The 15509-nt window shown below is 40.7% G+C and overlaps 1 protein-coding gene across 2 annotated transcripts in view; it reads left to right on the plus strand.

The window, feature by feature from the left end:
- Positions 1 to 13732, plus strand: part of GCG (glucagon) — a 27020-nt gene extending 13288 nt beyond the window's left edge. For both annotated transcript variants that reach the window (XM_042437983.1, XM_042437992.1), the window contains 4 exons: positions 2611 to 2664; positions 6563 to 6700; positions 10081 to 10224; positions 13271 to 13732. In XM_042437983.1, the coding sequence (XP_042293917.1) occupies positions 2611 to 2664; positions 6563 to 6700; positions 10081 to 10224; positions 13271 to 13295 (361 nt within the window). In that variant the 3' untranslated portion in view covers positions 13296 to 13732. The remainder of the gene's footprint in view (positions 1 to 2610; positions 2665 to 6562; positions 6701 to 10080; positions 10225 to 13270) is intronic.
- The last annotated feature ends 1777 nt before the right edge of the window (positions 13733 to 15509 follow it).

The raw sequence follows: 15509 nt of genomic DNA on the forward strand, positions 1-15509 counted from the left end.
TTTCTTTCTTTCTTTCTTTCTTTCTTTCTTTCTTTCTTTCTTTCTTTCTTTTTTAACCTTGCTTTCTTGTCCTTCACATCTTTGTATCATTTGCCATTTCTGATGCAGGCAAAGCATCAGAACTTTGCTGTCTCACAGATCAGTATTTGGTTCACCAGTGTCCAAATATGTCATTGTCCATTGCTGTTTCACAGTCATGCGAGTAGTTCTTGCTCTTTTTGCATATTACATCATCAGCGTCACTAGTCAGTATGGTTCTCCCATCTGATAGAAGGAGAGAGAGAGAGAGAGAGAGAGAGAGAGAGAGAGATGTCTCCAGTATCTCAATGGGCATGGCCTGTGTCTTCATTTAATGTGCAAGTCATTTAATGTGCAAAGCCATGAATGGCAGTTCTCCCAAGAGAGTCTGTCATTTTGCTGGGCTCATTGGGCCTCTCTCTCTCTCTTTTTTTTTTTTGTTAGAGTTCATAAACAGAAGATCTTTCAAGGGCTCATTTTGAATAGCCCAACAGTTAGACCTCTGGGTTTGGCCCTATGGAACTTACTTCTCCTCTGTATGAGAGAAGACTATATGTGTGGGATGGGACACCAATGTTAAATGTCTGGATATTACAGTGGGAAGGAGTCTTTGCCTTGCAATTCTAACATAAGTATGGCATAACACAGTCATGACTTGGCAGCAGGGAACTCCTGAACTGAGCAATGCAAGTGCATGCTGTTGTCCCAAGCTGACTCCAGTTGTGGGTAGGTGTACTGAGAACCTCTTTATTCAGCCTTGCTGTACGTTTGGGAGAAGGAGAATCATGTCATTATAAGCAAAAGTGAAATTAGCAGCAAATAGCCTGATCCTCAACACATTGACTTGCAAATAATCTCATCTGAGTTAAATGCTCTTTAAATGCTCTTGATTGTTTAAGTTTGTTTTATACCACTTAAATAGATTTATTTTTGTATGCTACCCTGAGTTCTTCATGATATTCACTGGGATATAAATATCTGAAGAAATATTATTTTAGATGAATAAGCATGCTTAAAACTTAGCCCCGGGTGAAGTAGAAAGGATCAGTGATATTGTGTTGCCTGAATAATTCTAGGTGAAAAGCTATTTTAGAAATGATCCAAAGGGCTGTTCTATTCACATTTGGCTGTTAATCTCCCTCACTTTTCAGCATCATTTTCTATGATGCCCATAAAAAAATGGGCCAGCCTGATCATTGCCCCCTCACACACATACACACCTATAAAAAGCCACCCTGTACCTTCCCAATAGGGATCAAATAGTTGCAAGCAATATTGTCGATTGTTGTGACAAACCTTGCAAGTAATGAGTGAATCCAAAACTTAATCACTGCGAGACAGGGACATCACTAGGGGACTGCAGTCCACACACACCAGAGAGGGTGTCACCAGTGGGGCAATATATCCGAAGGGACTGGCACGGCTACTGGGCAAGCAAAAAAGGCACTTTCCTGCTCACTCAGCAGCCACACAGGACCCTAAACAGGCCCTTTGGAGGCTGCAGTGCTGCCGCCCCCCTCCAGTAACTGCTGAGATGGTGGTGCCTTCAGAACCTGGTGTGGCTGTAGCCATGCTGAACACTGATGGCCTTTCCAGGTGGTGGTGGGAAGTTTACCTTCAGGGTCCAGCATGGTTGCAGCTGCACTGGACCTTGAAGGCCTTCTAAGGCAGCTGTGTTTAGGGTCCTGCATGGCTGCAGCCTTGCCAGACCCTAAATGTCTGGGGGGGGGGGGCTGTAGTAGTCTGGACTGGCAGCTGGGCAAGGCAATTTGCCTACCCCCTGCACCAGGTGACACCAACTTCAATGATGCCACTGCTGTAAGGTGGGAGAGAAGATTAGCTGAGAGCTGCAGTGACTGTGTGAATTGGTTCTTGGTTTTCAACTAGCGAGTAATCAGTCCTGGGGAAAGTTACTTTTTTACCATAACTCCCAGAATCCCCTAGCTAGTGGTTTGAGTGCCCATGTGGGCTGAGGGATCTCAGGCATTGTAGCCCAATAAAGTAACTATTTTACAAGCCCTGCCAGTAGTAAGCCATTTAGTTTCAAACTGCTGTCTCTCCTTTGGGGCTGGAGGTGAATTGTGAAACAGTTAATAACAGAGCACTTTTGGATTATGAGGCTTCCAAATTCCAAAACTAAATTTCCCATTTTGGATTATGAGTAATGTGTCAGTTATAGTATTCTGTTTGGGTATTTGCTTCAGTAAAAAAGCAGAAGACATATGCATTAGTGTAGAGAAAAGGGTAATCTGTAATCTACTACACTGTTGCTTTTCTAGTTATTCTAATCTGGAAGTCATTTTATAAAACAAAATAAAACACTAGACGTGGACATTGCTAGCTACTGAGTGTATTTGTTGATCAATCAGATGTAAATAATGACTGTAATAAAAACAACAGGTCTAGAATCATTATGGGATTAATATGCAGTCATGCAATGCACATGTGGCTTTTGTCCAACACGTTTAAATGTCATGGACAAATGCTGTCGTGTTTAACTGCTTTAGTGTATATGTGTGTGTGTGGGGGGGGGAAATGTTTGTCTACCTGAATAAGCATAATTTTAACAATACCTGTGAACCTCTGCTGCAGACAACAAGGACTTGAAGAGAAAGAGAAAGAAAACCTGCTGGACCATCTCTCAAGGTATTTTGATCAAATGAATTTAATCACTACAGTGAAATATATCCCAAGTTAATTTGGCCTGGTCAGTATTCACACAAGGGAAGGTTCATGAATCCTTGCTGTGTGCTGTGTGTATGAATTTTGCATACAAAGACCTCCCCTATCAGCTTTCGTAATAGTGATCTGATCATCTGGTTGGAAGGAACACTGTGACTGGGGGGGAAATCTCCTTTTGAGGGGGACTGATGCCAATGACCTTGGATATGGCAAAGAAGAAACAAAACAGGGTTGGCCAGTCAATGCTGATTGCAGCAAAGCAATTTTCAACTTTAGAGCTGCTCTTCCTGCAATGGCCCTAGGTTGTATGAGAGCTAGCCAGGTGGTGGTCCCTATTTCTAACCTATTTCCAGGTTCAGCTCTTCTACAACCTGGAGGCACTGCAGGAAGAACAGACACAAAGCCAGGAGTGATTTCACTACCACTATGGCAACAGATCCACTAGCCACCCTTGGCATTAAAGGTACATATGGAGTAGTCCCATCCTGTCTCTTCTGAGCCAGAGTGGCTCTTTAGTCAGAGATCTCTCCCATGTCTTGCTACTTAATCCCTTTAGCATGAGATCATGTGGGTTGAACCTGCAACCTCCTCCATACTAAGCATGTGCTCTACAACTGAACTGTGTCTCGGTATCACAGCTTCTTGTGCATGCAGGACTGCACCCAGAGGCTTGATGTACTTCTGTAGTTACATACCCCTTGGCTGGTTATGGAGCAACTGATTACATTTTTGGAAACACGGCCCATTCATTACAAGGAAAGTTACATCCAAAAAGTGATCTTAGGACGCTGGCTTAAATTAGATTTTTCTAATCAATTGAATCCAAGTGTGGGCAGATAAAGCCAAGATACTTGGCAAGTGTAAACTTGCGGCAAGTTGCATATGTGGTATCACAACTAGCCGTGCTCTTGGCATTGTGGGCACATGCGTCATTAGAACCATCCACACCTTCATTTTGGATAATGTTCTCTCAGACATATGGGCTACTTCACACATTATGTGGAAGCAAATACATGATAAATGGAACGACATAAAATGGATACATGACACACCATGTACACCTTACAGGGAGCAACAACCCATCACAACTCCCTGACACATGTAAATTGCTTATTGTGTGTATTTGCCGTGTGCATTCATTTCATTCTTTACTTGTTGATGTGAAATATTTTATATGTATCCATAATCTCACAAAGTGTGAAGTAGTCCTTTAACAGGATTGAAGAGTTTTGTTTGCATTTACACTAGAAGCTTTTAGCAGAATTAATGTCAGTAGAGGGAGGACTTTGTAAAAATATTGTGCTAAATGTATTTTGTATTTCATAAAAATTAGCACATACATAAAACCTCAATTAAGCACAATGTATTTGATTCAGAACGCAAACAGGGAGGAAAACAAGGGTTCCACACAAACACTGGTGAGGTGAATGAAACTGGACCCAGTTATTCAGTGCCAAGATTTAATAAATGCAGATGAGGAGGGAACTATTTCTCTGTAATGCAATATGAACATCCAAACAGACAGAAACACAGTTCTCTTCAATACAGATAACTGCACAGAAACCTTAAATAATAAATGTATAGTATAGAGCTTTGAAGAAGACTCTTTAAGTCTACACTAGAGGCAGTCCAAGTCAAGTCAGCTTCCTGTCAGAATCCATCTGCCCACACCCCAAAAAAGTTCAATCCCTGAGTGAAAAGAGTGCTCTGGAATAACTGAATGGGGGACATCTTAGACTTGGCTAGAGACCATTTTGAAAGTACAGTGGGAAATGTAGCTGTTTAGTAAAACTAGTTCTTGACCAGGGGAACCTAGCATGTGGAACCAGGTAACATACTGATATTACCCCTGTAAGCTTGAAGCACTAGTAAGCAGAGCTTAATTCTTCTTCAAATTTCTCATCAAGTACTCCATAACAGACCTGCTCTGGTGACAGATGTATGGCTGTGGGCAACTCTTTACAGGTAACATAAATTAGCCAAAGACATGGTTTGTAAACAGATCTGAGTGGGATGCATCACTGAGACATGGAACAGTTCTTCACTCATCTGTCCATTCCCTGCTTCAGTGTCAATTTGACTCAGTTAGGAAGTACAGAGCAAATCTCATCCATATCAGTATTGAGCATAGTGTGACAATATTACCATCCATGAACTGGGTATTTGGGGTTCTTCTTTGGTTAGCCTTAGCATGTGACACGTGAATTCTTATCCTGTGATGCTTCTGAGATCAGAGACAGCTTGATGAATCAAATTATCTTCACCATATTTTATACAATTATACTAATTTTCTGTTAATCTAAATGAAAAGGCTCCATGTGGAGATCAGTGCTTAGGGAGTCAGGGTCTGAACAGACAGGCCAACATAAAGCTACTTCAGATCACTTTGGAGGTATGCTATTTAAATGCTGCATGTGTCCTAAGAGGCCAGAAGCTGGGCTAAAGCCACGTTCCAGTCTTAAGAACTGGAGCAGAGCTTTGGCACAGCTTCTGGCCTCTTAAACTGTGCGTGTCATTTAAATAGCATACCTCCAAAGTGAACCAAAGCAGCTTTTTTTTTTTTTTTTTTTGCCTGTCTGTTTGGGCCCTGAAGTCACAGAATCCTTTTATTATGTACTGAATGATCTGAAAAATATCTGAATCATGCAACCTTCCCCCTTTGAAGAAAACTGCCCAAATACTTGTTATTGTAAGCATGAGCATGCTTCTTTATTACACAACATTTACTTCCTTACAACAGTCCATTTCAGGATACAGTACTGTACTTGCTAGTGAGTTTTCTGTCATTCAGAAGCCTTTGAAGTAGCAAAAGAAGCAGATTCTGCTTTTACTTCAGCAGGGTTACTATTTGCTACACCAAACATTTCTCCATAGGAGAGAATGGTGCAGGGGTGTCATTAGAGTGTATTGGGGGGGGGCTGTAGTGTTCGCTTGCATCCCTTTAAAATGCTGAAGAGATGGTGTGGGTGGGGTGGGGTGAGACTGAGTGGAAGGAGAAGGAAAATGCCCCAGGTTTGTTAAAAATTAAATCTTAAGTTTTTAAAATTAATTTTTAAAATTTAAAGAAGTATTTATCCTTTTAAAATTTTCTTTAAAACATCACAACTTACCACATTTTCACTTTAACCACATGAATTCATGTAAATGCAAATACATTTAGGCTGTGCATATGATATTGTGATTTAAAGGTATAATTTTAATTTTGTTAGTTGTTTGTGTCACAACTATTGCCTTTACATTCAGTGATATATGGGAATTATGAACTATGAGTAACAATAGTACAAAAAACATTACTAAAGTTTCTATATGGTGTGGTATGGGAGGATGTCAGTGGGGTGGGGTGACATCATGAGTTACCGCACCAGGTGATGCCAACCCTAGTGATGCCACTGCCTTGGTGTGGAAAACATTAGAGTAGTGTCTGAAGCATGGTGTGAAATCCAACACCATCCAATGTCTTTTCAGGTGGAACAATAGGTATCCAATGCTTTCCTCCCCTGGCAGACACAATTAATGCTGGCCTAACCAGCCTGCTTTTCCTTTTCTCTCCCTTTGAACAGTGTCCTGAGAAAAGGATTTGGGGCAGCTAAACCTGTTTCCTTGCCCTGGTGACAGCAGCCACTGAAAAACAAAAGCTCTAATCTGCTTAGATCGATCCTAAATCCCATTTCTTGGTCATGCCAGAGCTTGGAAAACCACTCTTTTGGAAAGCAGCTTCAAGAAAGTCCCTACAGCCAAGCTTGCAGGGAGATTCTTAGAGGGTGGGAAGGCAGGAGGGAAGGAAGGACACTAGGGGGAAAGTGTCAGCAAGAGGACAAAACAAGAAGACAATCTGTCCTCAAATACTGTGTCCTTCTTTCAGCAATGGACTCGCCAGGCGTCATGCCGAGTATGAGAGACACGCTGATGGCACCTATACCAGTGATATCAGCTCTTATTTGGAAGGTCAAGCTGCCAAAGAATTCATTGCTTGGCTCGTGAATGGACGAGGGAGAAGAGAGTAAGAATCCATCTGTTGCTACTATCATTAAGCATTTCCTAGTTTTTGGGGGGCTATCACCAATCAAAGCATAGTGGAACTCCAATGTTATTCCCCCTCCTTCCTCTCTGTATTTCATATTACACTTTTGTAATAGAAGATATTATCATGGGTGTGAAATGATCTAAATGCCAATTAAAATGTAGCTCTTTGCAAATTTATTTGTGCTGTTACATACTTAAATAGTCAGTTTTCTTATGATCACGTCATAAAGGTAAATGTTTTCAGCATTTGTGTGATTTCTTCTCCACCCAACTCTGCTTCCACATGATGTAGTGACATTCCCGGATCACCAGGATTGTTTTCCTAATTCACTCTTGTTCCCTATTTGCCCACAGTCCTTATTTGTGTGCTTCAGATGTTATGGCTTTTTGCTTTTCCTTTAGCTTTTTCTAGTTATTTCCAAACTTTGTACAAACTCCTCCTTTTCAAGCCTCTCCTTCCTTCCGCACCAAGAGGAGAAGTTGCTGCTAAACTCATCATCACACTGTCACCATCCTTCCACCCCTTTTAAAGTTTTATTCCTGCCTTCCCACTCTTCTTTCTGCAATACGCTGAATATTTACCCCTCCCCTGCCTCAAAGCATCCCATAACTTTAGGCTGCCAACACCTCCATCAGTAACCTGTACTCCATCAGGAACCACCTACATCCTGTTCTCACCACTCTCATGACAACCTCCCCTTCTTTTTGCTCCTTGGTCTGTTCTACCCACTGCTGACTTTGATCCATCCTTCTAAGCAACTGTACATTTGGAACAGCATCTTTCTTGCTTCATTTCCTCTCCTAATAAAGCCCACTCACAACAGTTTTCAATCCCCTACCCGTTTGTCTGCATGGACTGTCAACTGAAAGATCAACTGCCTTGTCCCACATGTACTTATGGGTACCTTTAGACTGTGAGCTCTTCTGAGCAGGATTTCTTCTTCTTTCTTCTCCCTTGGTTCCATGCACGAAATCTATATTGCCTACTGTAAAAGGCACCATGTATGTCACTGGCACTCTATAAAATTGATTATGATTGCCGTAATGATAATAAAATAAGATCTGAGAGTCAACAGTGTGTGCTGGAATTTAGGAAGACAGCCAACCAAGATGAGACATGACTGAAACATCCTGTTATATAACTCCTGATAGGCAATATTATGTGAGCCCTTAGAAGATTCTTAAAGCATCAGTTGGAGAGGGATGATATCAGGCCAAGGATAGCTAGTTTCATTTTTATTATGAGCAAAGAAACAAATTTTAGGACAGGCCATGCTGCTTTAATCTGTCATGGTGGGTATCAGATCTTGGCCCTTGGAGCAAACAAAGAACAGGCATTCAAGAATGTAAGGCAACTACTAATACATCCTTCCTTGTACCCTCTTATTTTTATATTCCTAAAGGATGTGTTGCTGAGTGGCTGGCTATATTGTACAGTGGGCCTCCTTATCTGCATCCACAAATGGCAAGCCACATCGTCCCCAATGTCGGTGTGTGTATGTGGTTGTGCTAGTAAGCACGTGCATGTTGCTCTGCTGTTAGGGACAATGGGACTTGAGGGCCCACTTTGTTTGGTATCAAGGGGGGGGGGGTCTGGAACAGATCCCTGTGGATACCAAGGTGCAATTGTACATATAAATTCACATAGCAGGTCTCTCTTGTTTACAGAACAATTGGGATTTTATGGTAGAGAAGCAATGGGAAGATAGAGTGTTCATTACTTTCCCCATCTCCTTCTCATGGAGGGAGTATTTTTAAGGACAGGTAGAAAGGGTTAAGCACCCTCAGCACTGCTATATCTCTGCTCAAAATCCATCTATGCCCAGAGAATATTCTGTTTGTGTGTGTGTGTGTGTGTGTGTGTGTGTGTTCTGTGTGTGATCTGGTACCATTGTGCTATTTGTTATTTGCATGTCATGTGTACCTAGCCCTGAAAGCTCCCATAGCTTCAAGAGAGCATAACAGGTCTTTGAAATACAGTCTGTTGTACTGATATTATTACCAGTCAAATCTAAGGCACACGTTTGATGGAGATCACAGCAAGTGACTGCTCTTTCATTTCTATTTGTGTACCTGTTGAAAGAAACTCCACAACCATAAAGCAGGAACAGGGTTTCTCTCCATATGTTTGTATGCTTACACATCATCAAATGGATATAGAGAAATGAGATAGCAGGCTGTTGCAGATTCTGAGCAAAACCATCAGTGCCATCTGATGTTGCTAACAGTAAGACATTTCTACATCCTCCTCTTCCCCCATCCTACCCCAAAGCTTTCTTGGGCATTAAATTTAGAGGTGAAAAGAAATGCTCAATGAAGCAGTTGGTCTCCACTGTGAATACATTTAACTCTGCAAGAGACTGGTTTCTGCATGTTACCTTTTTATACTGTATTTGCCTCCCAACAGTGACATTAGGCCTTCAGTTAGCTATATTGTCTCTTTTGATTCTGACCTTAATTAAAATCATAAGCAAGAAACCCAGAAATTTTGCCTCAGAAAAAGTTTATTCTTACATCACATCACATATTCATTCCTCTTATCAGATAAGGAAGCTGCCTTGTGTAGTTTTGAGAAGCAATGTGGTTTTCTTGGGCAATAATTTGGAAAGCATTTCAATGGCTGCATAGAAATGCATCACTGTTTATGAGAAGTGTAAATGGCCTTGTTCTTTTCTGAAAATATAACACTCTGAGAATACTGGCATTTTTGAAAAGAGTTCATTTTAAAAGTTCTGTAGGTGTTAATAGGGAAGCAGTAATCTTTCTGTCATTGGTATATGCACCTAATCACAAGCCACAGTTCATAACCTAGTTTCTCCAACTGACAATCAAAATGTCCCCTTAATTCAGCATCAGGAATTCTCAGCTTCTTGATAAAGAATTTTGGTTAATGGAAGCTATGAAATAGATTATCTGCTTCATACTAGATATGCTTTCTACCTGAAGTTGGGACATCACTAACAACAATATGTAACAAACACTCTAGAGATGAGTTAGTATACAGAAAAGAATCCAGCCAATGTTAACCACTTATAAGTTCCATTTATTTAGATGTGAGAGATCATTATGGGCTTTAACACTTTATGTTGAAATCAATGTGATATTGCAAAGACTTAGCTTCAGATAGTGACAAATGCTTCCTTTTATAGTTGTGTAATTTCTTTTGTTTAAAAAAACATTTTAAAGAAGTTGCTTTTGCAATCAAAATCCCAGCTATTTTGAAGGAGATTGACTGTTAAGAAGAAATAAAATCCAGTCTTCTATAGATTGGGAACTTTGACAAAATGAAGAACTGCACAAAGGATTGCCTTTGTTTTGTTCAGTAAGGATATTATTTAATTGTTTCTCCCCTTTAAGTTTCTCAGAAGGAGCTGGTACAGCTGAAGATGTTGGTAGAAGGCACGCAGACGGCACTTTCACCAGCGATTACAACAAACTCCTGGATGATATGGCTACCCAAGAGTTCTTGAAGTGGCTGATTAACCAAAAAGTGACACAGAGGTGCCTAAATTTTTGTTAACCTTATTTGACCGTACTTGGATTATCTTCTAGTGCAGGGGAACACTGCTTATTTCTACTTTGTCAAAAATTATTGACATTAGGGCTGCAGATCAGATGCCCTGCTGTTGGCCATGAATACCCAGCAGTCATAGCCAGTATGCCTAATGGTGAGGGATGATAGGCGTTATCTGGAGATCCCATGTAGTCCAAGGAGCCTTCTTATGAGTCATCTCCATATCTCCTCCTGGTATGTTTTATTGGAAACCAACAAGTTGCTTTCCATACAAATAAGGAGAATGGGGGAGTTGACAGGGTTAGATATAGGACAGGGCTTGTGTAACTTTGGTCCTGAAGAAATCGTGGCGCAAAATGGGATTGCGTAAAGTCCTGATAAGCTGGACAAAGATTCCTGACCTTGCTCACCTTTCCAAACCTTAACTTTCAGCTACAGCCATCCCCTGCAAATGTGGCTATTGTCTCCTTGGTGGGGAGTGGGGTGGGGGTGAGGGGAACATAGAGGACTCCCTCCAGGTCTTTTTTTTTTTTTTTGTCTTCACGTACCCTCCTCCCACTTTTCATGGGTTAGGCAACAGCTGAGGCTGAAAGCTGAGGCTTGGAAGGTGATGGAAGCCCAGGTACCTTCACCCAGCTCCATGGAGCTTTATAGTACCTTTTCCTGCTCCACAATATGCTTGGAATTACAAGGGACCCATTCTGGATCCAGCCTGGCAACCCTGGGAAAAGAATCTGTTGAAAAGCAGCTTAATTATTTTTGCATGAAAGGGATACCAGAGATTAAAGTGGAGAAGCCATCTGGATGCACAATGTAATATGGAATGTGACAGTGTAGCCCTTGTGATATTTGGGGAGCAGGATGGAGAAAACCTCTTCTATTCAGAGGGCTGCATTAACTCATGGTAACTTTCTGCAGAATGACAGAGGAGGGAAGCCACATTCACAAACACTCATCTGTCCATCCATAAAAAAAAACACATTTGCACACATCTGCCCATAAATGTGCACCACATGCACCACAAAGACACATCTTGATAGACGTACATATCCCATTCATGTTCCTCCATCTGTCCAGCTAACCACCTGCTTCTGGATGTCCTGCAAGCCAGGCCAAGGCAATACAGCTCATTCCTTCTGTTCCCCCTAGAAATACAATTCAGGGATACTGCCTCTTAACTTGGAGGTTTTATACAGAGTTCATATCCAATGCCATTCTTCAACTCATCCTTCACAAATTTGTCTAATCTCTTTGTAAAGCTGTCATCATCTCTTCTGTCAGAAAAATCAAATGGATTTATTTAATTGCATGTTGTTTGAAGAAGTGTTTTCTTTTGTCTAATCTGAATTAAATACTGATACATTTCTTTGGAATTCCTGGCCAGAATTCTATAAACCTTCACTCCTAAGCATTTGTAACCATTATAAACAGAAGTTATTTCTGAGAAAGGTTGGGCAGAATCATGGCTTTACACAGATTTCCACTTAAAATTAAGACTGAAAATCCACACAGGGCAATCAGGAAACATGTTTCAAATCAATGAATGAATATCTAAGGCGCGGTACAGACCGCCCCTTTGGGGCGTCCTGTACCCGCCCCTTTCCCCAGAGGATTGAGGCCAGGGCAACCATACCGGCAGCTCAGAGGCCCCAATCAGGCACTTCTCCAGGCCATGGAGAAGCAGCAAAATGCCGCTTTCCCCGTGTCCTGGAAAAAGGATGTTTTTGGGGGCTTCATGCCCCTGGACACCTTGGAAGCCAGAGCCATGAGAGAAAGGGGCCACTCAGCCCCTTTCTCCCTGGCATCATTCCCGCAGCCATTTTGTGTCTGTGGGAATGAGGCGTGCGCCCAAAAGGAGCTCCATTTTGGAGCTCCTTCTCGCACCGTGCTCAGACTGCTGAAAGCAGCCTGGGACAGCACAAAGAGGTCATGCATGTGCCATACCGTTTGGACACAGTACGTGTGTGACATCATGGTGCCCCCATGTGGACAGGAGGATGCCATGATGATATCCTCGTTACATGCAAGGTTTGAGGGGCATGTGGCTGCACCACCCCGAGGCAACCCTAGCACGTGACAAATGCGTCATGGACGGCCCGTCTGTTCTGGACCTCTGTTACTATCTCATTTTGATCGGAACATGCTTAATCCCCCCCATTCAAATCCAGTGGCTAATGTTCTGAGGCTGGTGCAGCAGAAGTTAGGATTATCATAGGCAGTCAATTACATTTAATTGGTTAGTCAGCTTCCTCCTTTATAATAACTAAGTAAGCCTCTTGCTTTCTGGGATAGTGGTTTGGGGGAATTAGGTGGGTAGCTCTGCATCTCCCCAAAGAGTAAGACTACCACATCAGTGATGCTACATAAAGTCATCATCATCACCACCACCTCTGTAAAATTAAACTATGCCTCCATAGTTTTTGGAATAAAATAGATTGGGAATAATCATACAGATACAGTCATTCAATGATGTGTGTCTATCTATACACATGTGCATACAGAGGGAGGGGAGAAGGGAGATGGGGATGGGAAAGGGGAAGAGAAGGTGGAGAGAGAATTGCAAATGGCGACACTGCAGAACTTTCATGGCTATAAAAGGGGTAGGCAGATTGCATCTTCCAGCTGTTCAGAATGCCAGCTCCTATCAGCCCTAGCCAGCATGGTCAATGGTAAACAATTCTGGGATTTGTGGTTGAGAGCAGTGCTTCTCAGGCTATTTGATGAAAGAAACCACCATCTTTCTTTTCCTAATGTTCCAGGGACCAGTATCATATTTGTGCCTACTGACAGGTGTTTTTTTCTATTCTGTCAGTAGGCACAGACACAGACCATCAACTAAGGACTGGTACTGATCCATTGACCATCACTTTGCGTAGCACTGGTACAGAACATCTGGAGAGTACCTGGTTACCTATTTCTGATGGGCAACATTAAATACCTTTTATTAATAAAGCATATGCATCACTCCAAATGAAATTTATCAAAGCTCTGGGTAATATTCCTCTTCTTAATTTTCCCTCTTTGTGTTTCCAGAGATCTGGTGGGAGAGTACCAATAAGATGCAGAAGAAAACGTGCATATCAGTTAAGGTCTTCAGTACATCTGCTACCAGCCACCGGAGATTTTTTTTGTCAGGCTTAACATTCTGTACCCCAAAACCACACAGCTTCACATGCCAGGAAATGAGTTGCATTGTTTTATCCTGCTATGAAACAATTCTGTAGTAAATATACTTTCATTAGCTGGACACAGCTACATGGTTTGTTGGTGTAAAGGCTGTAGGTTTTCAGATCTTTCTGTTTATTTAAGGAAGATCTCAGAAATGTCCTAAACCACTGTGTTTACATTTAGCAATGTTATTCTTTTTCTACTAAGGCAAACTGCATAGAAATAATGCGACAAACAAATAAAAATACAACAGCAGCTACAATGCTGGCAAGTTCAAATTGAGTAGAAACGTCCTTCATGAAACCTTTGTTATAAAAAGGGGCCACTTCCCAGACATCAGTTGATAGTCTTAAATAAAATATATAATATATATATATATATATATTCATGCTTCTTTTCTGTTGTCTGATTTCTAAAAACCCAACCTTGCTGTGCCTTTAAAAAAAGATTTCATGAGAATATCATATACTTACCTAGATCAGATTTAGCATTCCTGTTTACAATAGTCAGGCTGATGCCACTTTCAAGAAATATATGGAATTGTTTGTGGGCAAAGTTTTGCAGCAGCTAGGTCTCAAAAGTATCACTTGTAATTGGTTCATTTCCCCAGTCATTAGGCATAACAACACAGCATTATAATTGTAATTTAACAAGGAATAACTTTATTCATTTTTGCAGTGTGACTTTAACTTTTAGTTATTTGATCATTAGAGGGATGTGACTTTATTAAATGATGGATGAGGAAGATCATAAGGTTTAAGTGCTGGCTTATGCTCCTTATATACTGGTGTAGTACACTAGCAAAATATTAATGTTTTTAAAATAAATAATATATTTAAATTACTTTTGAGAAATGGAAAAGTAGAGTTGTTTTTATGACTGTAATGATAGCTACCTAAATTTTTAAAGTTGATTTTTCAAGCTGAGGAAAATTCTGTGTTTCATGCCTCTAGCATTTGATAGGGATCTTAGAAAGAAGGTATAACATGTTTTACATAAAAGGCTGAAACTGTTGTTTGGTCATATTAATCAGTCATGCATTATCAATGGAAGTGCTTCTCTTTCTAGTCCATATTTAAAATATATCCATTCCTGATTTAAAAACAAAAAAGCAAGAGATGGTATGGCAACAGTTTTTTAAAAACAAAATGATCAGGGATTACTGTTGAACTCTCTCCTATTCTATTCTCTCATCCTTTTAGTACATACAATATATGTAGTATGTATAGTACGTACAACATATATTATGCAAACTGCTTCAACAATGGGTATTGGGTGAAAAATATTTTACTTAACACACACAAATGCACTCATAAGAAGCACACTATGACTTTCTACAAAATTGTGTGGAGAAAGAATCATAGAATCACAGAAGGGCCATCTCATCCAGTTCTCTGACATGCAGAAATACACAACTACAGCACTACTGAAAGATGCCCGTCTAACCTCTTTTTAAAGACCTCCAAAGAAAGAAAGTCTGCTACTTTCCAAGGCAGAATATTCCACTGTCAAACATTTCTTACAATCAAGAAGATCTGAATGCTTAGGTGAAATCTCTTCTCTTGTAATCTAAATCCACTGGTTCATGTCCTATCTAGTGTCCAGAGCGGGAAGCACTAGAAAAATGGGTTACTGCTCTATAGTATCATGTTTTGTCACAGTGCTTTGTTAACATAATACATATCAGATGGGCAGGCAATAACAAATATTTTCAGAGCGCAATCCAGCCTAAGTTAAGCATTTTAAGTTTCACTGTTTTTAACAGGAGAATTGGATTTGAGGTGACTGGGAATTAAAAGCACTTTAATTAGATTGTGACCACACTGTTTTGCAGCAACACAACACTACAGGACTAACTTGCTGATAGGTTTCCTCACCCAAAATTGTTCTAGAAACAACAATGTTGCAATAACAGATCACTGTAGCAAATTAACAGCTGCTAGTTTGACATCTGGAACAGTTTAATCAGGAAAAATACACACAACTGAGTCGTACTTGCCATTCAAAAATAAGCTCCAAAAAGACCCCGTGCTTAAAGAAAAACGAAATTGTGTAAATATTTCCTAAGTACATGGTCACCATGAATAGAAATAAAGCCAAAGTG

This window comes from Sceloporus undulatus, chromosome 1 (assembly GCF_019175285.1).
Source record: "Sceloporus undulatus isolate JIND9_A2432 ecotype Alabama chromosome 1, SceUnd_v1.1, whole genome shotgun sequence".
Classification (NCBI taxonomy): domain Eukaryota; kingdom Metazoa; phylum Chordata; class Lepidosauria; order Squamata; family Phrynosomatidae; genus Sceloporus; species Sceloporus undulatus.